Source organism: Plecotus auritus (genome assembly GCF_963455305.1).
Source record: "Plecotus auritus genome assembly, chromosome: 4".
In the NCBI taxonomy this organism is placed as follows: Eukaryota; Metazoa; Chordata; class Mammalia; order Chiroptera; family Vespertilionidae; genus Plecotus; species Plecotus auritus.
In genome coordinates, this window is record NC_137775.1 from 81,711,655 (window position 1) to 81,738,196 (window position 26,542).

General features: G+C 42.3%; 1 protein-coding gene across 2 annotated transcripts in view; it reads left to right on the forward strand.

Moving 5' to 3' along the window:
- Positions 1-20,394, forward strand: part of GCLC (glutamate-cysteine ligase catalytic subunit) — a 41,212-nt gene extending 20,818 nt beyond the window's left edge. Inside the window, exons 4-16 of one of the 2 annotated variants that reach the window (XM_080666077.1) lie at positions 3,786-3,899; positions 5,860-5,918; positions 6,018-6,151; positions 10,343-10,417; positions 10,863-10,979; positions 12,093-12,231; positions 12,702-12,814; positions 13,306-13,398; positions 13,691-13,795; positions 17,286-17,367; positions 17,454-17,569; positions 17,646-17,766; positions 18,816-20,394. In XM_080666077.1, coding sequence (XP_080522203.1) covers positions 3,786-3,899; positions 5,860-5,918; positions 6,018-6,151; positions 10,343-10,417; positions 10,863-10,979; positions 12,093-12,231; positions 12,702-12,814; positions 13,306-13,398; positions 13,691-13,795; positions 17,286-17,367; positions 17,454-17,569; positions 17,646-17,766; positions 18,816-19,027 — 1,480 coding nt within the window. In that variant the 3' untranslated portion in view covers positions 19,028-20,394. The remainder of the gene's footprint in view (positions 1-3,785; positions 3,900-5,859; positions 5,919-6,017; positions 6,152-10,342; positions 10,418-10,862; positions 10,980-12,092; positions 12,232-12,701; positions 12,815-13,305; positions 13,399-13,690; positions 13,796-17,285; positions 17,368-17,453; positions 17,570-17,645; positions 17,767-18,815) is intronic. The other variant, XM_080666078.1, reaches the window with a different exon arrangement.
- The last annotated feature ends 6,148 nt before the right edge of the window (positions 20,395-26,542 follow it).

Consider the following 26,542-nt stretch of genomic DNA (forward strand, 5'->3'; position numbering starts at 1 on the left):
GACTCTCCTCCTTGACTAAGGACCCGTGCTTTTGTTAAACACAATTTGTCCCAAGGCAAGGTGGAAATATACACTTCAAAGGGCACAGTATCAAAGGGTTTACAGAGATTGTCAGTTTCGGGAATAGCCTACAGCTGTTCAGGTGTTTGGCCAACAGGAGGCAATAAAATGCCCTGAGCTGTCTGGCAACTAACAATCATCCTATTCAGGTTTGGGGGAGATGCCTCTTAGCCATTTCCAACAGGTAAACTACATGTGACTCAACCCTGTTGAGCTCCCCAAGCTTTACCAACCTTTTGGTAAAACTCCTGTAATTAATACATGCTGGAGTTGGTTCTCGGCAGCTGGGTAGCAGTGTGGCAGCCTCCCCCCAGGCAGGGTGGAGGGAGCAGCGCATCCTGTACCATGCAACTCTGACCTTGTGAGGAATAGTGAGTCCCCTGATCAAGTGCTCCTTGCACCCTCACATGTGTTTGCCTACTGGTAAAGGGTGACATTGGTGGCCTATCAGAAATCACCTGTTGGAGGGCCACCATCAGTGCCCCCAGGGCACCATTGGCATTGAACAAGGGGCGGAGGGGACATTAGGTCATATTTCCCCTCTCCCTGCCAGAAATAAAAATACGTGGAAAATTTTCTCTTCCATATATTTGGATATTATGTGGAAAAGAAAATTTTAGATTTGTCTAATTGGGAAATGTAAAGCAGTTTTTAGCTTCATTTATACCTAATCTAGTAATGGCTAAAAATTCATAAATATTAATAGAAATAGTGAGATTATGTTCTTAGCTTACAATGAGGTACATAAATATGCTACAATGATATGTAGGACCTGTACGTAAGAATACAGTTCTACCAAATCGTCAATCTGATCTATGCTAAATATCCGTCAGAGTGTGACCAAGTATGCTCACCTCCTCAAAGTTCAGAAGAGCTTTGGGGATTAGTATCTATGTCCTGGAACAGTTTGATAAATGTCTGTAATGAACACAGGCATTCAGAGTCATACCATTGGTCTCAGAAGGACACTTGAATGAGAATTTTATTTTTTAACATTTCCATGGTCACATCTAAATAGTAGAAACCTGTTTAAGCAACTCATCAAACATTTAGAAAAACATCTCTTATTTTCTGTGATTCCTTTGTTCATTTGTGCAGGCCACTCCCCTCTCCCTGCCAGAAATAAAAACCCCAGCTGGGGAGGGTGGGCAGGTGTGCTTGGAAGAGAATTGGCATGTTCCTTTGCCCACTGTTTGAAGGGGGTAAGGAAATCATGACTGCCATTCACAGGACACCTGAGTGCCTGCTCCACACCAGACCCACACAGTGAGGATGCAACCATGAGGGAAAGTAGTGAGGGGGTGTGGCTCACAGAGAGAGAGAGAGAGGGAGAGATGTCATTGTCTCATGGCCTCTGTGCGGTAGAGGAAGGCGCCGCCCAGGGAGGATGATGGTAGCGACATCCAAAGTTCTAGTAGGAGCTTAATAGGAGGGGCGAGGGAAGGCTGTACTAGGGAGGGGCCACAGCATGGGCACAGGTCCTAGGATGAGCCAGGGGAGCACCGAGCCTTCAGAGCTGGAATAAGGCTGGCCAGTGTGACAAGGATGCTGAGAATGAAATGGAAGTGTGGGGTAAGGTGACGCCGGGCAGGTAGTTGGTGGGCCAGTTGTGTTAACTAAGAATTTCAGTTGCTATCCTAAAAGCAGTGGGAGGCCTTGGGAAGGTTGGGTTGGGCAGATTGCATCACGTTTTAGTTCTACAGCCCCGCACTTGGGCTGTAGTGTCAAGTGTGGTTGTAGGATGGGTGCAGGGCTTGCTAGGAGACCAGCAGGGGGCTCAGTGGGGAGATGAGGGCAGCCTGCAGAGGGTGGGTGGTGGAGATGGAGAAAATGGATAGATGAAGAGACCGCAAAATCAGCAAACGTGGGGTGGAGAGAAGAGATGGCAAGGCTGTTGGTTAAGTAATTATTATGAAATTTAGAATAATAAGTAGGCTACAGGTGTTTTTGACAAGTTTCAGTGAACTGGAAAATTCAGTATCTTAAATTTTCCTTTTTTCCCCTTAACATTAGAGGATTCTACCTTTCACTTAGCAAATTAAGAAGAAAAAGAGGTTTGTAATACAAACCAGAATTGTTTTCTCTTAGTAGTGTGGCAGTGGGCTGCAAACGGACTTTTTAAAATTAAATCTAACGGGTCTTTTCTTCCTGTTAATGGCTCTATATGGAACCGTTGCCACCCATGCCCCCCTTTGTTTTTAAGATTTAGCTTCTTAAGTCATTATGAGGGAGAGTTGAAACAATGAAATAAATTTTATTCTAAAAAGCCTACCATATGTTTTAGACTTAAAAACAAAACAAGAATAATATTTAGTTGTAGAAGCTTCACCTTACATCTGTAGTAAATGATAAAGTTTTATTTTGGGATCAACAGTAAAAATAGTACTTGGTTTCTTAAGTGTAAAACAGTATGATTTTTCTCTCTGTAAAGAGGCAAAAATTCTCTAGTGTGGAATTATAGTCCAAAACAATGGTTACATGACATTTTGGGTTTAATCAAATTTCAGGGAATGAAGAATTCAGTTCCCAGTCACACTGGCTAGTGACCACATGCTGAGAGTGGACAGCGCAGTTGTTAACGTGGCTGTCTTGGCAGGAGGTTCTGTGGGGGTGCTGGTCCAGAAGCAAAGCAAAGCTGTGCAGAAGTCTGAGGATCTGAGCTCTGACCCCCAGATCAACCCCCTGGCGGAGAATGCCCGTGTGAACTTGTCACTCCCCTAAAGGACTCTCCCTAACCCACATGGCATGTGCCACAGGAGTTCCAGCAACCCTGGGAACTATTTTCTAGATAAGATCAGCAAATTCAATTGTTCACAGGGGGAAGTGAGGCGTGGGGGCTAGTCTTGGCTCTCACCCAAGTTTCCTACCACTGATCTTATAGCCTGACAAGAGCCTCCCTTGTGTTGCTTTCACTAACTTGATTGTCTTTGTCCTCCCTCACAGCACACTTAACCAATGACCTTAAAATTCTTAACTCGAAGAACAGGTGGTGTGATGGCAAGTGAGGTGGAATTGGAGCTTTCCGCTCAGGGATGCATACAGAGCTTCCCTTTTCTGTGTCGGAACTAAAACTCTTCTTTAGGTCAAATAGATAATAGGGTTGGGTTTCAGACCTCAGAGAGAGATCTCAGGGGTGGATGGGGACACCAGTGGAGACACTACTTAATCTAATCTTGAGGGATTTGTGAGGTGACCTGCAGAGGCAAAAAACAGGAGACCCCTTTCAGATTCAGGCAAAGCTTATCAGGGGGTTGGGGGCAGGGCCAGTACAGGGGTCAAAAGATAAAGCTGAGAGTTTAGAGCTGGTAAAAGAAGCCTCGGCAGCTGGATAGGGGCACCTATAGCCCCTGACGTACCTGTGCTGTGGGTTGATGCTATTAAATGAAGAGATGGGTAGGATGCAAGTGGGCCTTCTCTAGAGCAGCAGTCACCAACCTTTCGGACCTCACGGACCACCAGGGGTCCGCGGAGCACCGGTTGGCAACCTCTGCTCTAGAGGGTGTTCTGTGGGCGATGAGTGAACGAAGTTCTCTGATGAGGTTAGTAAAGGGCTGGAATCACAAAAGAAGATCTTGGTGAGTAAGAAAAGCAGAGGCATGGTTGTAATGGAGCATAATATTTACAAACCATTTGTGTGCTTGACCCTCTGAAAAAGGGAATGATAGATGCTAGGTATCTTAACAGGTGCAATGATGACGAGGCATAATTAACTCAATTTGTTGTAGATTAGGCTGTCCTGGGTTCACGCTGCCCGAGTTCAAACCCAACCCAGTCGAAGGAGGAGCTTCCAGGTCCCTCTTCTTTCCTGATGAAGCAATAAACAAGCACCCCCGCTTCAGGTGAGTATGGCTTTGTGTTTAAATACAGGTGCCTCTCACTCAGATCTCTGCCTTCTGAGAGAATGATATGCCTGCCTGGGAATCCTTTTCAAGCATTTACTGAATTCTGGCTTCCTCTGTAATTAACCAGAGAAGACACTCTCTCTCTCTCTCTCTCTCTCTCTCTCTCTATATATATATATATATATATATATATATATATATATATATACACACACACACACACACACACACACACACACACCCACCCCCACACACCCCCCCCCACCCCCCCCACCACCACCTACACACCTACACACCTACACACCTACACACCTACACACCTACACACCTACCTGTTGTGTGTCCAAGGCTGCTTGATTATTGCTTCTGGGGCCAGGCTTGACTTGCCCGTTTCCAACTCATCTTAAAGTCATTAACTTAGCCACTGTCTTCTCCTTTTGTGAGAAGATTATTTTCCATCCTAGTTCTGTAAACACCTGTTTTGGGAAGCTTTCCCTTAGTTATTTCTACCTTTTCCCCTCTAAGTTACCACCAGTGTCTGTGATCTGTTCTCCCCATTCTGTATACCCTGATAATAAGGTAAATTATGCACATCTGCATATAATAGGCACTCTCCACCTTTTGTTCTATTATCTTCTAGGTCTGTTCCTGTTTAATTCTTGGGTTTAAATTGCTTCAGGGCCCACACCAGTCTAATAACCTTGTACCTTGAGTCTCACCCTTCATCCTGAACCTGGGCACCTGACCTAGAGTTAGGGATGTTGGGATTTCTCAGTATTTATTTTAAAGAGGTCTGCAAAGTTTTTTTTGGCGGGGACAATTTATAGACATAGTTCCCAACTTCAAATGTTAGAGTGTGCGAAGGGGAAAAGAGAGATTCAGCTGCAAGAAAAGATTATGACTCTTAAAAAAAAAAATGGTAGCACTGCCCTGGCCAGTGGCTCCGTTCGTTAGAGCATCATCCTGCACACCAAAAGGTTGCAGGTTAGATTCCTATTCAGGGCATATACATACCTAGATTGTGGGTTCAATCCTCGATGGGGGCACATATGAGGGACAGCTGATGGTTTTTTCTCCCTTTCTCTCTAAAAAAGCCAATATAAACATATCCTCTGGTGAGATTAAAAAAAAAAAAGTGGGAGTGCAGGGGTCCTCCTGGGAGAGAGTAGGTGCTTCTGACTGAGAGGATCCATGCAGGCTCGTGAGGCGGTGGCACTACCGAGTCTACAGCAGCACTCTCCAAACAGGATGTTAAATTTTCTATTAGCCACTAGAAAAGTTAAAAATGTAGACTTGGCTTTATAATATATTTTATTTAACCCTATATGCCTAACATATTATTTCACCTTTAATTTCTATTTTTAAAGTATTAATATGAAATTTTTTTATACTAAGTTGTCAAAATCTGGTGTGTATTTTCTCCTCACAGCATATTTTTATCAGGACTAGCTACACTTCAGGTGCTCAGTAGCCACATTTGCTTGGTAGCTTCTAGATTAGACATCACAGGTCTAGAGGATAAGTATTAAAGCTGCAGGTTGCGGGCAGCAGGAATGAGGTCTTGGGGCTCCAGAGATGCCTGGGAGAGCAAGCACTAAAGTTTGGTTGAAGTCTTGATTAACATGGGAAGTGTTAGAAGTGCAGGGTGAGACCAGACCATGCGGACTCCAAACACTTGATCTGGAGAGTTAGGAGGAGCTGGGGAAGCAGGGGTTAAGCAGGGCAGAGAATGGCAGTCTTGAGTAAGCACCCAGGGAAGTGGTATTAATGTAAAGCCCTTTTTCAGAGGATCCCTCAGAGTATCTTGATCCATATAAATTATCTACAGAGTGGCCTCAGAATTAGTTTGAAGGTACAGGATTTCATTCATTTACTTGTATATGATCAAATTTCCTTTTACATAATGGGTCTTTGGTACCGATGGGACTGATTTACAGCGTTTGGTTGTCTGTTTCAGCACCCTAACCAGAAATATCCGGCATAGGAGAGGAGAAAAAGTGGTCATCAATACGCCAAGTGAGTCCACAGGGGTGGCGGGTGGGAGAGGTTCCTGTTGTGTTGTTTAATCCTTGGCTTGCACCCATTCCTTTTTTTTTTTTTTTTTTTTTAATACAGTATTTAAAGATAAGAACACACCGTCTCCGTTTATAGAAACATTTCCTGAGGATGAAGAGGCAGCGATGGCTTCGAAGCCAGATCACATCTACATGGACGCCATGGGATTTGGGATGGGCAATTGCTGTCTTCAGGTACTAGCTCATAGGCAGAGGCGAGTGCCCTCACCCACTTCTCTTATAACCTCCTTTATAGGTTTGTGTTTCCTTTTTAAAAATCATATTTAATCAGGTTGAAATGGTAGTTGGTATGCTTTTCTGAAAACCAGTGAAGTTATTTTAGTAAATTCATTGGAAACTACCTCTTGACAGAATCTACCTTTCCACTACAAAGATGTGTAGTTGTTAATTAACATAAAATGTGAACTGTTCCCAGGTCATTGTCTCTGTTCTTTCTATATGCCTGATTTTTGCTGCCATCTAGCGACAGTTTAGTTTTGAGGTTATAGACGGCTTAAATCTCTTGTTTCTGAAAGTGATGTCTAATGGATGCATTCCAGTGATTTTGTAGTCAAGGGAAGGACTGTTTGGACTTTAAATTTTTATATTCATGCAAAGCCACCGAGCAGAATAAAAAGAAAGCAGCCCGAGTTTGCCCTGCCCCTGGCTACGTTACACAGGAGGTAGAACAGCCTTTCTGACCTAATCAGATCACGGTGCCCCTGGCAGGGACTGTGCCCAGGCTCACTTAGGGCCTGGGGAGCAGAGTCCGGGACTCCTCAGGCAGCACAGGGCCTGTGTGCAGGGTTGGGCTACTCTGGTATTTGGGTAACTTCCTTCACTTTTTTTGGCCTGTTTTCTCAGTTTAAAGAAGGGTTTATATTAAGGCCCCTTCTAGATCTGACTCCAAGCTAATATTTATTTCATTGTTTTTATGAACAGAAGTATTTATTTTAATCTTTAATTTATTTAAAATCCTCTTAGACCTGGAGTTGAAAATCTGAAAAAAAATCAAAGAAAAAGGAGCCTCTTGTTAAGGAGATTTTATCTAGGTCTCATTATCTCAGCTGATTAGGAACTGTTCTTGGAGCAGCACCAGGCATTGTTCCCACGTAAGGGCCCCTGGACCTCCAGCCTGAGCACTCTCGACACAGGTGCCAGGAAACCAGCCTCCCCATCATCTCAAACAGCTGCAGCACAGGCACATGGCTTCCTGCACCGTATCTCTAATGCGTTTATTTTCACAGCTATGTGGAATCAAAATCAGCTGCCAGGGTCCGAGTTTTCCATGCTAAATGTGTTTCAGTAACCATGGCCAAGGGCACAGTTTTCCCTGACTTCCAGAGGTAGTATAAAATATGTGACTTCCAAATAAACATAGGCCAGAAAGTTTCCTTACACATGGTCATACTTCATAAAAAAAGAGACCTTTTGACTGTTAACTGCATATCTGCCTCCCTATCTTAATTACAAACATTTCCAAAGAGAACCATTAAGCTCTAGAACTCACAGTGCAGGGCTTTAAAACTCTATCGGCGCTGTGGGAGAACCGCTTGCCTTTTTTTGGTTTAATATTAAACCAGGGTATTTTGCCAGGGACATCGCAGTTGTTCTGTTCCAAAGGGCTCTTCTTTCCCTTGAAATGCTGAATTTGTACAAATAAATGCGGTCTCGTGGTATCTACCAGCAACATTTTTATTGCTGGTAGATACAGTTTTCCATCCAATTTAAGCTTTGTCATGGGTTTAAGATTCTTTTTCTCAATGGCACGTCCAACACCCCAGTTTCAATACTGAAAAAATTGGCACAGATATGAAGTGTGTGGCAGAAACAGCTTCCACAAATCAACACAGAATTTCCTGCTGTGAATCTCTTTAGTGGAACACTAGCAACTGCTTATTATGGTAAAGCAGAAAAAAATGTTTTAAAAGTAATTGAAGATTAATGGAAAATATACAAGACGAATCATTTAACCACATTCAAATTCTGACTCTTGGGGAGCTTTTCAGTAATCATTTAATGAGTTCATGTCATTAAGTTCCTGTGTGTGGTAAGAGGTCTCCCCACACCCCAGAAAATCATGTGGCTTTAAACTGGGTTCTAGATAAATTTTAAATATACTTGTATTGATTTCAGAGAGGAAGGGAGAGGGAGAGAGAGATAGAAACATCAATGATGAGAAAGAATCATCAGTCCACTGTCCTCTGCACGCCCCTGTGGGGGATCGAGCCCACAACCCGGGCATGTGCCCTGAATGGGAATCTAACCATGACCTCCTGGGTCATAGGTCAAAGCTCAACCACTGAGCCACACCGGCTGGGCCTAGATAAATTTCGGATTAAATATTTAGGTATTTAACATCTGTTTTTCATACTTCCTCATTTTCTCCCTCTCATCAGTTTCCTGGTAACATTGCTTCTCTTCTTTATATCCTTTAAACGGATACCAGAAGCCAACTGTTCATATATTTACACCTTTTTAAGGTGTTAGAACTTTTTTCCTTCCTCCACTAAAGCCTTTATCTGCAGTGATGTTGCATTTGGTTTAGTAACAGTGGTGTCAGCTCTAGAGTGAGGAAGACAGTAAGTAGGTTTAGAATAAGTCCCTGTGTTGTTGTAATGCAGCTGTTGGATTCCAGGTGCTAATTTTCTTAAGCACACTCATCTAGGGTTGGCTTTTCCAGGATCTGCCTGTGGATGGTCTAGTATGCAGTAGGCCAGTTAACAGAACCCAGTCACAGAACTTTTACAAACAATGCTCACTGTACTATCTTTTTAAAGACAAAAGCCACAGTCACACACTAAAATTTCCAGAAGTGCTGAAATAGACCTAAGTAAACTAGAGAAGTCTATTCAAAAGAATTCAGTCAAAACACTTGGGGAACATTTAGGTGCTTGTAATCTCAATCCATGTGAATTTGGCCTATGGGGTCACAGTTTTACAAGTATCTCACCATTTTATTAAAATAAAATTTACCTTTGCCCCTGTGTTCTCCTCTATAGCACCCTCATTCCTTCAAGATACTATATAAATGTAATAAATATCTATTAAGTACTAAGTAGGTGTCAGACACTGTTCTTCACACTTGGCATAGAGATCCCTGCTGTCCTGGAGGTTTCTGTGGTGGGGTCACAGCAGATAAGCGTGTAAATACTTTATGCACCCTCCCCCATCTCCTCACTTCTCGTTTAACCCTTACCCAGCACAGACTAATTTCTGAGTTTCCGCCTCTTTCCGGAAACGACCCTTCTGGTTATCAGTGACCTACTTGCCAGCCCTTCTCAATTTTTATCTGTTTTAACCTTTGATACTCTTATTCATTGATGTCTATGACTCAGCTCTTCTCCGGGTTGAATTAATCTGTAATGGCTGGTGAATTATTACATTTTAATGAAAACATAGCCTTAGCATAGGAATTGCAGGAAGATCAGGACCAGTAACCCAATTTGCAGTTAATACAGATGTGCCAGCACAACCACATTTATATCCCTTGCTCCCATCCACTGCTCCCAGTGTCCTGCCCCAAAAAAGGTGGAACATTTTTTTAGTTTCTTTTTTGTGATTTGTGGAGGATTTGTACTAATCATTATGTGATCTTTTTCTCTGCCTAACTCTTAAATGTCCTACGTACCCATCGTGTGCAGACTCTCTGGGTGATCTGACCATCTTCAGGTCGTCGTCTGAGCCTACTCCCCAAATATTTCTCCAGCCCAGGTTTTTCTTCTAGGCACCAGCTCTGGACCCAGCCACTTAAAGGGCGGCTTTCTTTGTCTGTCTGTTCCTTGGCTCTGTAAGCCTTTGCCTCTTCTTCCTGTCTGTCCTGGGAGCACCCAAGCCGAGTTCTAAGTCACACCCTCACTCTGCCCCCTGGCCACCAGAGCTGGGTGCCTTATTATGGTGTGCTCAACTTTTTCTTAGGCGGTTGCAGCGTTTAAACTTCTCTGCCTTCCTCCAGTCTTGCCCCTGCCAAGCTGTTCCTCATGCTGCCCAGTGTACTCTGAAACCATCCTTAGTATCTCCAAGTCCCCTTTTTACCAAAATGCATGTAACCTCTCAGCCAACTGAAGCGAATGGGAAGCGCTTGAAAGAAACCAGTAGAAAAGGAAATGCCGTAATGAACTCGATCATTTATCTAGTGTCTTATTTTTCTTTATCAAGTTTTAAGATCTAATTTATTTATATTAGTTTTGAACATGATTAAATACCATTTTCTAGCAAAATTCATCTAGGACAAGCTTTTAAACAAACTCCTGTATTAAATATTTCATCAATGGAATGACCATTACATACCAGGCCCCTCCCTTCTTCAGTCTTCTTCTTAGACTTCACTCCTTGGGGATGATGTTAATGATTCTTTGTTGTTAATAACTTGCAATTCTTAAACAGGTAACGTTCCAAGCCTGCAGCATTTCCGAGGCTAGATACCTGTATGATCAGTTGGCCACTATCTGCCCAATTGTCGTAAGTAGAAATCATACCTTATTTTAAATACTTCTTTGCATAGAATAAAGACCGCATGTGCGAAATTTGCTGAGTGTGCTAGTTAAGTCCATTGAAGACTTCATTCAGAAATGAACTAACCCAGATAATATGTAGATTAAGAACAGTGGACTAAGTCTAAGCTGTAGACCGTTACTGTTGCTAGTAAGACATTTATGTGCTAATGTGTTAAGTTCGAATGTTAGCCATCTTCATGTCCTCGCATTAGAAAGAGGAAGTTAAATGTATCAGATCCAGGGATTTCAGTCACTCCTGGGGTATTTCACTATGAGAAACAGCCACAGCTAGTGCTGTAGAGCTATGTTGCATAACTGATTCTTCGTGACCAGGATAACTGCATGGAGCTTTTTTTCAGCATGAAAGTGACATTTTGAACCTGCAGGTGCTGACTTCTGTTTATTTTTAGATGGCTTTGAGTGCTGCGTCTCCTTTTTACCGAGGCTATGTGTCAGACGTTGATTGTCGCTGGGGCGTGATTTCTGCATCTGTAGATGATAGAACTCGGGAGGAGAGAGGACTGGAGGTGGGAATGATTTTTTCCTTAATAGTCTTTCTATATCAAGCAGATCAAACAGAGTTATTGTAATAACTACTTGTGATTTTGAAGTTTCCCTCAAATTTTTATCTTGAGTAGGTTAGTCACATATGGGAAGAAATTCATGGGTTATAAACCTATTTCTCTGGTCTTTGGCTTTATAGTGTTTGTTCTGGGGTGAACATGTGGGAAATGTGATTTGGTTTGGTTGGGGTTTTAATTTTCATCATTTGTTGAAATCGGTTTTTGTTTTATCTTCTAAAATTAATAGTGTAGTTTTTTTGTTTTTTAATATTCTGGCAGTCACTGCTGATGGCTGTATTATCAAATGCTTGTTGGCGCTACATGAGTGCTTTGTATATGATGCTTTCTGCCGTGGAAAGTGTACTCTTGTTGTCAAAGATTTTTTTGCCCCATATGAAGGTTAGGCTTTGCCTTATAAGAGTCAGTGCCTCTTGTTTGCCTGCTGAACTGTGACCTTGCATTTCTCCAACCAAGAATATCCACCAGAACCACCTCTGGAGATCTTTAAAAAATAGACCCCTGGCCCATCTCAGACCTTTAATAAGTTTTCCAGGACTGGAACCTTGACATAGGTGTTTTTAAAGGAGCCCTCCCAAGTAATTCTGATGTTCTGACCCAGGGCACACTACTGCTGCTCTGCTCTTTATGCAGTTGTTCATAAATTGTTGAACATGCTTTCTAAAAATAAGTGAACTTTAAAGGAGAAATCATTTTGCTATTTTGCTTTTATAGTATAGGCTTCTTCTTATTATTAATTATTTTGCTGTCAACCTTGGCATTTATTTTTGAAGCTTAATAAGAATGAAGGTGATGTGCTTTAAAAAAGAAAAAAGTTAAGGTATATTTAAATCATCAGGCAAAAAGGCTACTTAATTTGTTTCCTGGCTTTTTAAATATAATTTTCCTTAATACTACTTTTCAGTGTTAACTTATTTTTCAGAGTCTTATGTTAAGGTTGGACATTTTTATATAATTATTATATATAAAAACATATGGCATTTTAATGTAATTATTTGGGGCATTAGTTTATTTCCAGATGATTTTATATGGCATTTATTCACATTTTTTAAATTTTAGCCACTGAAGAACAGTAACTATAGGATTAGTAAATCCCGATATGATTCAATAGACAGTTATCTGTCCGAGTGTGGCGAGAAATACAATGACATCGACTTGACAATAGATAAAGAAATCTACCACCAGCTGTTGCAGGAAGGTGAGCATCTCTGCCTTTTTTTCCCTAGATTTGATTGTACGTCTTTAGTTCTTCAAAACTCTCAAATTTTTTGCTGACTCCTGGTCTGGTTTCTGTTTTTAGTGTGAAGTCTCTAACTTTTCTTAGGAGGCTGCTTGTTCCTAAAGTTTCAAGTTCCAAATACTTGTGAGATCTTCTTGACTTTTAGCAAAAGGAACTTACTTTGGAGGTCTGTATCTAGGTCCCCACCAGTGCCCCAACAGGCATTGTGTAAGTAGCGAATGAAACTCCAGCGCTTCCCCAGGGCCCGTAGGATAAGTTCCTGTAGGATAAGGTCCTGGGCGACATGAGAATACCGAACAAACCAGCCATTGCCTGAGCTTCTAGATAGCCGCTCTACAACCTCCTGAGCTGTCCTGTCTTCTTTTGGGACTTAGAGGACAGTGGAGTCTTGAGCTGTGTAGTGAGTCCAGTGCGACCTCTCTTTTCAGGCATTGACCACCTCCTGGCCCAGCATGTTGCTCATCTCTTTATTAGAGACCCGCTGACTCTGTTTGAAGAGAAAATACACCTGGATGATGCCAATGAGTCTGACCATTTTGAGGTAGTTCCTGTTTTAAATGCATTTTTATCTCACCAAGACAGAGGCAGTTTTCTATGTCTGAGAAATTGGCCAGTGGAACCCTCCTATGCCTGTCATTATCTAGTGCAGTAAAAAAACCAAGACACATTTTAAATTGGTTCAAGGTACTTTTATTATGATTCCTACAGGTTATATCTCCAGTTCTAAATTTCTTATTCAATATTTTCTCCTGTTTGCAGCATGGTGAAAAGTTCAAGCATGCTACCTAAAAATAACCTGGTCAGTTATTTCAGTGCTGCTGACATATCACCCAGCTTTTATTAAACACTTGCTGTTTGTTTTCCTAGCAGGTCACATTCCAAGAAAATCTTAAATTGTACCTTTTTGTACTTATAAATTGAAGAGTATAGGTATGGACAGTAAACAGTCTTCCCTCATTAACTATCAAATCATCTTAGTATTTTCTGTGGCCTATGGAAAGTTGGTTTTATTCTCTGCCTTTTTTATTATAGAACATTCAGTCCACAAATTGGCAGACAATGAGATTTAAGCCTCCTCCTCCAAACTCAGACATTGGATGGAGAGTGGAATTCCGGCCCATGGAGGTAAGACGAGGGTCAGCAGGAGCGAACTCACACACACCCGTCTTCTGACTGCCCACGACCCTCTGACGCTCTTAGCAGAGGCTCCTAAATTAACTGGAAGCCAATACAGATCAAGTGTGTGCACGCAGTGAGCACATCCAAAAGCTAAGGAGGGTTGATTTCTGAGAATAGATTGTGAGCAGACCCAGACCCCGATGGGGAATTGGGGGATGACGCGATCCGAGGAGGGCTTTGTTGGGGGATGGCTTGCTTGTGTGGTGGGTTGCTAACTTCTGGGCTCCTGCTTGTCTAGGTTCAGTTAACAGACTTCGAGAACTCAGCGTATGTGGTGTTTGTGGTGCTGCTCACGAGAGTGATCCTTTCATACAAATTAGATTTTCTCATTCCACTGTCAAAGGTAAGAGTGTGATAAAGGGTAGCAGTGGGTCTGGATAGCTGTAGACTACTCTGTTCATTTATATATCATATTAATTTTAAATGTGACCTCATTTAGAATTGTTCATCCTTTAGAATAAAATGCTTCTCCCTCCGTCCTATTCTTTTTTTTTCCTTTTTGATGCTACACTAGTGGAGACTACCGAAAAAACAAACAAACAAGGGCTAACAGTGGTTCCTTACTCAGCCCATTTGAAAGATGGTGGTTGGAGTGCGTCCCACAAATAGATTTCATCCTCCACACGATCTCATTTTGGTTACAGTATTAAACCTAGGATGCTGCTGGAGTGCAGGGGACAGTCCCTGCAGTGGGGCTGAACTGGAGCTGTCCCTGGAGAGTGTGATGGCTTGGACCATCAGAAAAACAAATCAGAGTTAATCAGCCCCAGCCCAATAAAAAACAGAAAAGGAATCTTCTGGAAGCAGTTTTCTGGCAGAGCCTCAGAATAGTTCCAGGCTGTGAGGCAGCAAATAGAAGATTTTGGTTCCCAGGCCAGAGAGAGAGGCTGGGAAACGTTGCCAGGTAGAACGAGGGGTCTGGTGAGGTGTTGGGGCAGAGCAAGAGGAAGAGCAGCCCTGTCCCAGCAAATGTGGAAGGAGGAAGAAACCACAGACCTCTGTTCGCTCTCCCCCAGGGGGCACTGCAGCTGCCCCTGTCCCCACACACACCCTGGAGGTAGTCTGGCTGCCAGCTCGTCCCTGCCTGCTCTCACACCCAGGCCAAAGGGGACCATGGAATCCCATGGGCCCACGTTGCACACTGGGTGTACCTGTTGGGGAGAGCAACCCATCTGAGGCACAGTCCATGTAAGCTACCAGTCTAAGCCTTTGTTTACAATAGATGTCTAAAAGTCAGTAGGAAACCAAGAACTTTTAATGGCCTTAAAGAGCCTACAAAAAGTATATTATCCTCAGTGAAACATAGTTAATTCAAAAAATTGGAAAGAACTCTTAAAGAAATTCTAACTAGTGCCCGAGAGGAAATTCTGGAGAAGGCTCATCCATGAAGCAGGCACTGCGGACCACAGAGCATTTGGAGAACAGTTTTTAGAAACAAAAGAACAATGGTAGCCACAATTTTAAAACTCAGTAAATGGCCCTAGCCAGTTTGGCTCAGTGGATAGTGCCTTTCCACGGACTGAGGGTCCAGGGTCTGATTCCGGTCAAGGGCATATACCTCGGTTGAAGGCTCAGTCCCCAGCACTGGTTGGGGTACATTGGGGAGGCAACCAATCTGTGTTTCTGTCTCTCCCCGTCCCTTCCACTCTCTAAAATCAATGGAAAAATATCCTCGGGTGAGGATTAACAACAAAAAACAAACCACACCTCAGTATATGCCCCAGTAGAGCAGATACTGAAGATCAAAGTAAGTGATTTAGGAAGCCAAAGTGGGGTCCATCCCAGCAGATGGCAAAGAAATGAAAAACTGAAACATGGAGAATTGCTGTGGAAAGTTCAATGTTTGTATAATTTAGAAGAAAAGAATGGTCTATATCAGGGGTGGAGAACCATTTTTCTGCCAAGGGCCACTTGGATATTTATAACAGTATTCGCTTAATATACATTTATGTTGCTATGTAAAAAGCTCCTAAATTTATTGAATTTTGAGTCCTGCGTGCAGTTGCCTTGGCAGGGGCAGACCAAATGGTTTCTTGTGCCTTATATGGCCCATGAGCCAGATGCTCCCTACCCCTGTCTTTATAAAAGAGATGCAGGATACAGTAATCAAGGTAATAAGACAGTTTTCCCTGTAAGAGTCCATTAGGTCGAGAGATAAATATTTAAAGAAGAACCCACTAGGAATTTCTGAATCTCAAAGAAAAATAACAGCTGTCTAAATAGGAGAGAGAATTAGGATAGCTGCCAAAAGGGTGAAAAAACAAACAGTTTATATCACTTCTCATCTATAACATTAAATAGTAAAAGAGATTGAGAAAGGTCTTCAGAATCCTGATGGGTTAAAAATCACAACCATCGAATTCTCTTCCAGTCAAATATTCTTTAAATTATAGTAATTCTAATAAAACTTGATAGATTATTAGGGCTAAAAGTATGCCAGAAGTCTTACCTAGTGAAGGGACAATGGAGGAGAAGGGATGGTAGGTACTCTTTAATGCTTGGCATTTAGAGAGAATTCGAAACTACTTGTTTAAAAGAAAAACTAGTAATAGATAGCTGCAGGTTAATAGTAAATCCTACTATTAACTACTTACTATTAACCTGCAGCTAAAAGGTGTGGGGTCAGGGGAGTGTAAGACAGGATAGCCCAGAGAGCATAAAATGGTAAAAAAAAACACAAAAAAAACGAATTTGAATAAACTCTCCTATTAAAAAGCTGAAACAGGTAATATAAAATAGCAACATAATGGCATATATTGTTTGTGTATGAGATGCCTAAAATAAGGACAGTGTGGAAAATAGAGCTATCATTGAAAAAGATAGCTGGGCCGAAACCGGTTTGGCTCAGTGGATAGAGCGTCGGCCTGCGGACTGAAGGGTCCTGGGTTCAATTCCGGTCAAGGGCATGTGCCCGCAACCAGGGTACATGCCCTTGACCGGAATTGAACCCAGGACCCTTCAGTCCGCAGGCCGACGCTCTATCCACTGAACCAAACCGGCTAGGGCAGTGACCATGGTGGAATTTTAGACAGTTATTTGAATATGTTTCTAGAAGTATCTAGATTATTCAGGTCATATGTGTCTTTAAAAAACAACAGTAGGAATTAATGAATATGGTGACGAGGCCAAGTAATCAAAGACTTTGTATAGCCTATGCTAGTTCAATGTGACCTTCTGAATTGTGTCTTCCATCAGATTTCATTATAGGAAGTAAGAGATTACTAAGAAGTTTTAAAAGCTCTTTGTGAGTCTTGAAAAGTCTCTGGAGAATTCACGAATGGAGAGGTTTAGGTCTGGTGAATAAGTGGACATGGCCAGGGCTAACCATGTTGCTGACCTTCTGCCCCTGGAGAGCTAAGCTTGGTCCAGATCTGACAACAAAGCGAGGCAGCAAACCCCCAGGGGCGGCAGGGTCAGAGCACTGAACTGGGAGCCAGGGCTGGGTTCCTTGCCTTTCCTCACCTGGGGTCTTGGATGAGTCCTGTGCTGTGTAAAGGGAGCCAGCCACCTGCCCTCAAGACAGGTTTCCTGGAAGGTCAGTCACAAAGGTGCCTTGAAATGCAGGCAGCCTACGTGATTATAGGTTTTTGTTTTGTTTGTTTTTTTAAGGTGAGTTTCTCTTTTCCCCCATTATTGTTAAAAAGCACATACCAACTTGTGGTTGAGTGACACAGTCCCCACATAAAAGTGAAAAGTCTGCTCTTCTGACCAGAAACCGCGGGAAGGACAGTAGAATACTTGAGGGAGGCAAGTCCTGATGGCAGAAGTGACGAAGGCACAGCTCTGGTTGGTCAAGAGTGTTCTGACTTAGGCATGTTATTTTTCTCCCCTAGGTTGATGAAAACATGAAAGTCGCACAGAAACGAGATGCTGTCCTGCAGGGAATGTTCTACTTCAGGAAAGATATTTGCAAAGGTATTACATCCTCTTGGATTTCTGGGGTCACTTAGGCTACTCACTTAGGCTACAACAGGCCACTAACGCTGCTCTGCCATCACCAGCAGGTGGCAATGCTGTGGTGGACGGCTGTGGCAAGGCCCAGCAGAGCATGGAGCTGGCCACAGAGGAGCACGAGGAGTATGCCCTGATGAGCATAGACACCATCATCAATGGGAAGGTAGGGTCCTGTGTGCCCACTCCGGCCGGCCGACACCCACAGGCAGGGAGCTCATGGCACATCCTGCTTCTTGTAGGAAGGCGTGTTTCCTGGGCTGATCCCGATTCTCAACTCCTACCTGGAAAACATGGAAGTGGATGTGGACACCAGATGTAGTATTCTGAACTACCTAAAGCTGATTAAGAAGAGAGCATCTGGTATGGTATCCTTTCCTTTCCTTTTTCTTTAAAAACAAATAATGTAGGCACAATCTTATAGTACTCAGATTCTTTAAGTTGCCTTTGGCAGCGGTCCCCAACTTTTCGGACCTCACGGACCACCAGCGGTCCACAGAACACCAGTTGGCGACCGCTGCTTTAAAGGATACATTTATTAATGCACACCTTTTCACATTTTGACATCTCTGCAATCAGATGCACCTTACAATCTTTGATAGTCACAGTTTAATTAGCAGTGCTGTTTTTTAATATCGATTCATAAAATTGGTGCAACTTTAAGTTGATGGCATTGTAGACACAGTGTCTAGGTTGCCTAGTTGTCACTGAAGTCCAGCTGTGTTCATTGTGCACCATCATGGGCTCTTTTTCTAGGCTGGGTAACTCTGTAAGGTAAATAAGCAACACAGCGAGGGCGTCGGGGTCTTCAGCCTGCTGCATACAGTGAGGACCCCTAGGAGCCCCTGCTCTGTTAGCCTAGGGGAGCCATCAGGTGTGAACAAGAGCAACAGTGATGGTGGTAATGGCATCTATTTTACAAAGGATGTACCCGCAATGGTATGTCTGCCAGTTTTTCTCTCCATTCACTCCACTTACTGTTCTTTTTTTCCCCCACCTCTTTGACCAAAGATCGCTCTGGCAAACTCTGGACCTGCTGTCCTCTGGGGCAGTCTCATGACACGGCCATATGTGTTCTTAGCCCTCTGGCCAAATGGGAGGACGCGTGCCTTAATGCACGTGCTGGCTCTGTTTCTTACGAGCTGGCAGTGTGCGGGTAGCATCTGCCAGGCAGCACGGGGATGTGTGTGGTCTAGTTGCTGCCTGCAACCTGGAATTCCTTCCCAGGAGGAGTCCTGCAAACACTATGGAAAGCATGCTTTCCCAGCCCTGCCACCTGGCCACACCAAAAGGTCAAGCTGGTTTTTCTTCAGGATTGTTCATCCTGGCCAAATGTCAACTTATATTTTAAAAAGCACTACTATTTTGAAAAGCACTACTATTAAAGTGTCTTAATTTTTTTTCTTTTTCAGGAGAACTAATGACAGTCGCCAAATGGATGAGGGAGTTTATTGCAAACCATCCTGACTACAAGCAAGACAGTGTAATAACCGATCAAATAAACTATAGCCTTATTTTAAAGTGCAACCAAATTGCAAATGAATTATGTGAATGCCCAGAGTTACTTGGACCAGCATTTAGGAGAGTAAAATACAGCGGAAGTAAAACGGACTCTTCCAACTAGACCCTGCAGAGGGACACGCTTGTTGTTTGATCGGAGAACTGGCCGCAGCTCCAGCCAGAGCGTGCGTGAACACCAGGTAACAGGACTGTACCGTGTCCTGGGCCAGAAATGGAGTGAGGGGCTTCCTTCAGCAGGTGAATCTAGAGTTTTTACAGTGAACATGTACATAGTAAAGTATTTTTATGATTAACAATGTATTTTAATAACATCTAAAGTTGTGGACTGGCTTGTACATTTTCCAATTCTCATTCTGGAGCAACAACTGCCCGAGTAGTTTTGTAAATGTAATGTTCTAGTAATTGTACTATACCTGCATTCCAGAGTTCAAAATGTTTACTGTAAATATTTGTGCTTTTGTTTTTAAAAGACTTTACCTGGACCTGATTCACTGAAATTGATCACTTCACTTTAAAACCAGTTTGTCTTGTTGATGTTCTTTCAGTCATCTCCTTTGTTTTGTATTTAAAATCACTGTTGGATTCATTCAAGGGCTTCAAGGGTAACCCTGGGTTCTGGCACCTTATCTGTTTCCTTTGTAATCGGAATAGCTAACCACCACGGAAACCCATTGCTAATGGCTGTTAGGAAAGGTACTGTCCTTTTTTATTTAATTTCATGAGACAGGAATTACAGAGAACTCTGTAGGAAGGCAGGAGACCTTTACCCTGAGTTCACATGTAGTGATTATTTGGGGGCGATTTTTTGTTGTTAACAGAAAAAGGGGGGGGGGGCAATTTTTTTCCTCCTGTGCATAATATACAGAGTATTGTCAAAAATGGCACCCACTCCTGTGTCTATTTTGGTTGCTGCTGTGTATTTAAATGTGCAAATTAGGTGCAGTTGCTTGAAGGTTGTTTTGTTACTTCTTTCTAGTTTCCAGTAGACATTCTTATAAAAGCCATTTGCTTTAGGTTTTACCTGGAGGATATTCTACATGCTGCTTATGCCCTTCTCCGTGAAACTCTTCAGTAAATCATGATATATGCACTAAGTTTTGTGAACCGAGCCCCTAAGTGTTTAACTGTAAATAAGTTTCACATAATTGTTGTTAGAGCATTTTGTTGAAGGTTTTTTCCAATTAAAGTCTTAACCTGCTTCAGAAATAACTATGTACAGTGATTATGCAAACCTTAACAGGCATCAATATTTAAACTAATGTGAATTAAGAGATTGTGACAAAGCTGCTTCCGCTAAGTCTGCTTAGGTATAAATACTAGGGTTTGTGCTATGTTTCATACATGCTCTTTGGAGGATTAATGAATGCCTGCTTTTCATTTGCTTGTAAATCAGGTTGTAAAAAGGCAGATAAACTAAATGTTTGTGGGATGAGGAAATAAAAGAATGGGATGAGAATCCTGAAAATGGTTGAATGTGTGAGTTCTGCAACTAAAGGGATGGTGGCGTGTCTTGTTTAATCATCTCAGATATTCTGTGAGCTTGTTTTCATTGCGATCCTCAGAGGTTTTCAGAAAGAAGCATAGTGACAAAAACAAATGCCTCATCTGCCCTGTAGCTGTCAACCCCGGAGGGGAGGGGAGGGGACAGGGGGGCTTGATATTTGGCTGAAGTGACGCCTGAGCTACAGGAAGTGAATTTTTTTTACTCCACACTACTGCTTAGCTGAGCTAGTGGTCACGGGGACGCCGAGGAACTTGGGTGCTGACGCACACTCCCACCTAAGCTGGGAATCTGCAAGTCCTGCAGAGAGCGCCTTTCAACCCATGGCTGCGTCAGCACCCTCTCACCCTGCGTTCCTGTGGTCATGCCTGTCCTGGGGCCAGTCTGCTTTTCTCAGCTGTGTTTACCTGAACAGCCCTAGGGCCGTGCTTGTCAGATTAATCTGCATACAAATCTCTTGGGGGGTCTTGTTAACAGGCACAGCCTGGATCTGTGGGCCACACTGAGTAACATGGACTTACTGTACCCAAGTTGTAGACATATCTTGTATATCTCAAATGACACTTGCTTTTCATTCCATCGGTTGTATCTAGAATTTTTTGTCTTACTGAAAACCAGGTAACGGTGCTCTGTCTCCAAGACAAAGTGAGTTGCGCCTTTCATGAGCTTTACCACCTGCACACGGCTGAGGACTCCGTTTCAGGAACAATAACTATTAACACTGAGATAAGTAAAAAGTGCTTTCTCCCTTTGGCTGAGCCCCGACTCAGACCCTCACTTAGAAGACAACTTCACCCACTCTTACCCCAAGTCTAGTCTCCGCCCCATCAATTGCTCCTGTGTTAACAGCGTCTTCCGGGTCTCAGGACGCCTCTGCCCCTACCACTTGGCTCTTCCTGAGGCTGCTCATGAGCCTTTCCATTCAGAAATGGAGCTCGCCGTGGCCACCTCTGTCTGAACTGCCTCCTGACACACAAAATTAACCAAGTGACATGGGGAAATCCAGGGTGTGGTACAGGTTAGGCCACATCTCTGAGGAGCTGAAGGGAAATTTCTGGGGACCTGGAACCGTGCAAAGAGAGAAAGTGGACGTTCCTTCAAGCAGCCGGTAGCCCTTGCTGTGGCGGGTAGGGACCACAGGGCCAGGCCTTTCAAGTTCTAGGTCAACCCCCGACTTTCCCTGAAGATAAGCCACTGAACTCTATCAGCTGCTCTCCTCTCCTTTATGCTTTTGCATGTTCCCTGAACATGCATGCCAAGTGATATGTAGAAAAGTGTGAGTTAGAAGGGGATTGATGAGGTTTGGACTAGGAGTTAGGAGACCTTGGTGGGTGGCCTTGGCAGATGCACTCTTCAGCCTGTTCAGTTCTCAGTGTGTGGAGCTGAACTAGGCTGGCTAGTCCCCGGAGCCCCTTCCACTCTTACTGTCCTATGACATGAAACACTACAAAGCTAAGTATGGAAGATGCATTAAGTGCCACCCACGTTTTATTTCAAACCAATCGCAAAGCTGTAATAATCAAGAGTATGGTATTGGCATAAAAATAGACAGATCAAAGGAACAGAATAGAGAGCCCAGAAATAAATCCATGCATGTACAGTTAATTTACGACAAAGGAGCCAAGAATATATACAGCCTCTTCAATAAATGGTGTTGGGAAAACTAGACCCCACTATCTTACACCAGACATGAAAATCAATATGAATTAAAGACTTGAAAACCAGCACCTGAAACTATACAAACTCTAGAGGAAAACAAGTGGTAAGCTCTTTAATATTGGTCTGGTGGTGATTTTTTTAAAACCTGACACCAAAAGCGAAAAACAGGACTACATTAAAGTTTCTGCACAGCTAAGGAAACCATCAACAAAAGGAAAAGGCAACCCACTGAATGGGAGGACATGTTGGCAAATCATATGTGATAAAGGGTTAATATCCAAAATATAGAAACACCTCAATTGCAAAAATCCCCGAGTAATCCAATTTAAAAATGGGTAGCAGATCTGAGTAGACATTTTTCCAGAGACATGGATGTCCAACAGGTACCCAAAAAGATGCTCAACATCCTTAAACATCAGGGAGATGCAAATCAAAACTACAATGAGATGTCACCTCACTTCACACCTGTTAGAATGGGTATTTGATAAGCGGCACTGGAAATAAAAGTATTGGTGAGGATGTGGACAAAAAGGAACCCTTGTGCTGCCCTACTGGTGGGACTGTGAATTGGGACATCCACTACGGAAAACAGTTCAGAGGCGCCTACAATTGAAAATAGAACTATCACACGACCTAGCAATTATACTTCTAGGTATTTATCCAAAGAAAATGAAAAGAGTAACTTGAAAATATATCTGCGTCTTCATGTTCATTGCAGCATTATTACAATAGTCAAAATGATGAAATCAACCAAAGTGCCCATTGATGTATGAATCAATAAAGATGTATATACACACACAATGGGATATTACTCAGCCATATAAAAACGAAATCTTGCCATTTGCGACAACCTGGGTGGCCCTTTGAAGGCATTATTCTAAGTGAGATAAGTCAGAGACAAATACCATGTAATCTCATGTATGTGGAACAAAAGTCAACCAAGAAACTAAACTCAGCCAGGCCTGTGTAGCTTGGTGGTTGAGCATCGACCTATAAACCAGCAGGTCACAATTCAGGGTCAAGGGCACATACTAGATCCCCTGTAAAGGGCATGCAGGAGGCAGCTGATTAATGATTCTCATCATTGATGTTTCTATCTCTCCCTCTTCCTTCCTCTCTGAAATCAATAAAAATCTTTTAAAAAAACAACCAAGCTCACAGATATATATAATAAATTGGTTTTTACCAGAGGTAGAATGGGTGAAGGGGGTCAAAAGGTATAAACTTGCATGGTGACTATAGTTTATAATATTGTTCTGCATATCTGAAAGGTGCTATGAGATCTTAAAAGTTTCCCACAAGAGAAAAATAATCTTTCTGTGTCTGGTGGTGGATGGTAATTAGATTTTCTTTTTATTATTTCACAATGGTGTTAAATAATAGTGCCCTCTAGTGGTGTATTCTGTAGTTGCCTTTTTATTTAGTTTCATTGGTTTACAGCTATTCGGAAACACATTCTGAACAAAGATAATATAAAGTGAAATTCCATATTGAAATCTATTTTATTTCTACTGTCATTTTAAAATGGAAATGGGCTTGTGTTCTAGCATAATCAGTTAAAGCTATGGATTTCACTTTTTATTACCGTTTTAGCTATAACCACACATTTTATGTTGTATTTTCATTGTTTAGTTATATTTCCTAATTCCTTGTAATTTTTTATTTGATTCATGGGTAATTCAGTAGTGTATTTATTCATTTAGAAATCTGTATTTACCCAAAGAAAACAAAAATACTTATTTAAAAAGATATACACTGATTTAAAAAGATATGCACCCTTATGTTCATTGCAGCATTACTAGTAATAGCCAAGATATAGAACTAACCTACATGTCCATCAGTGTATGAATGGATAAAGAAGATGTGGTACATATATAATGGAATATTACTCAGCCATAAGCAGAAATGAAATCTTGCCATTTGCAACATGGATAGAACTAGAGCCATGGTTGGCAAACTGCGGCTCGCGAGCCACATGCGGCTCTTTGGCCCCTTGAGTGTGGTTCTTCCACAGAATACCACGGCCTGGGCAAGTCTTATTTTGAAGAAGTGGCGTTAGAAGAAGTTTAAAAAATTTGGCTCTCAAAAGAAATTTCAATTGTTGTACTATTGATATTTGGCTCTGTTGACTAATGAGTTTGCCGACCACTTAACTAGAGGGTATTATGCTGACATGTCAGAGAAAGACAAATGCCATATGATCTCACTTTTATATTGAACCTAAAAAACAAAATGAATAAATAAAACCGAAACTGGCCCATAGATATAGAGAACAAGCCAATGGTTGCCAAAGGGGAGGGGTGTGTGGAAGGGGAAATGCAATTACTCTTCGATCCAGCAGTTGCACTCTTAGGCATTTATCGCAGATAAATAAAAACTTATATTTACACCCAAACCTGTACACAAATTTTCATAGCAGCTTTATTCCTAGTAGCCAAGCACAGGAAACAACCCCAATGCCATTCAAGAGGTGAATGGTTAGCAGTGGTACATCTACATCACCAAATACTCTCAGCAATAAAAAGGATCAAACTATTGACACAGCAACAACCTGGACAAATCTCTAGTGAGTTATGTCGAGTGAAAAAGGTCCAATAACCATTAGTGGTCACCGGAGTGTAGGGACGGGGTGGGGAGAGTGCAGGAGAGCAATGGGTATGGTTGTAAAAGAACAGCACAAGGGATCTCTGAACGATGGACTTGTTCTGCATCTAGATGCTGATGAACACATGAACCTGCACGTGTAATAGAATTGTATAGATACACATAACAGTACAATGAAAACTGGGAAAACCTGAAAAAGATCAGTGGCTTATATCAATGTCAACACCTTGGTTGTGATACTGTATTATAATTTAAACTGTTTTCATTAGAGAAAACTGGGTAAAAAACAGATCTCTCTGTATTGTCTCCTACAACTGCATATAAATCTATATCTCAAAATAAAGTTTAAAAAGGTTAGTTGTGCCAGGTGCCAGGAGGTATAAAGAGGTAACACATGTTCTTGCCATTAAAGAGTTTATTACCATGGGGATCCAGAGTTAGGAAGCCAATGGTTTGAAAGTGGCCAAGGCCGATTGGTCATGTGCAGGAGACAGTTTAGTTGTAAGACAGTTGTCAGGTAATCACACCCGTGAACATCTGAAAAAAACCTGGGGCAGTCCTGATCTGGCCAGTCTTGAGCACTATTTCAGCCTATGGAAAGGGCACTGGATTATTTGCCAAAAGTCTTAGGTTCTAATCTCAGTTTGGAACTACATATTAACTGAGGAGTGATCCAACCACTCAATCGCTCTATTTGAAAAAAGGAAATAGGAGTACATTCCTAGAATTCTTACTGCATGAGCATTCGATATTTTTAGAATGCCTTAAAATGACTAAAATGAGTAGTAAAAAAGAATGCTTTTCATCCCCATTTTGACAAGTAGAACCATCTCCAGTGACATCATTGCTCCCTCTCCCCCAACCCTTCAAATGTTTATTGCACTTCTGCTCTAGGGCATATGTTGAGTTTTCAGTTTTATTTGTGTTACTGATGCACATCTTCCCCTCTCCCCAATCCTGGCACCTTTCTCTGTTTCTTCTTGGGGAAGATCTAATCTTCCAGGCATGGCCAATGTCAGACGACAATAGCCGTCATTTATTGAGTGCTCTCCAAATGCTAAAGATTAGCACAGGAAGGTCATTTAGTCAATACAAAACCTGTGAAATAGATACTCATACTGCTTTTTTTTTGACACTTTAGGCTTAGAAAACCCAAGTGGCTGGTCTAAGGACACTCACTGATAATGGTAGTTTGAGGCAGGTCTCAAACCCTCACCTACCTAACTTGGCCACACCTAGCAATATTGTCTATCCCTTTAAGCCTTGCAGAAGGTCATTTTTTAGCAGGAGGATTGTTCCATCACGATTTTTGTTTTTACTTGCTCATTTTGTTTCTGAAATTCCATTGTATAACAAATCATTGTAACCAAAAGGGCCTTGTAATTCCAGAAGCCCCCACATGGTGGCAGTATAAGACTAATCCATGGGCTTGCAGCCTTCAGCGCCAAGGAGCTAACCTGTAGGTCATGTCATTTCACGTGCTTTTTGGTCAGCTCTGGGGTTATGTAAAATACAAAGTCAGGGCACGCTGAAGGGAAAGAAAGAGTTTCAGGCATTCAGGATATTTACCCCAGACACAATAGAGAGTCAAAAAACTTGCAAAACAGAAAATAACTTCCTATGGGAAAAACAAAGCACCTACTTGTTGCCTCCCACCCATGTAATAACTGGCCTTGGTGGCCTTCCAGCAGCAAACACAATAGCCTCGGCCACAGATGTTTCCCCATTTCCTCTGTCCCCTCAAAACCAACCCTTTTAGAATAAATAGGCCATTTCTCCTTTTTTGATTTGCCCCAGTGATTATAAACAAGGGGACAACTGGCATATAGAAATGCCACATCTTTTTCCTGACCA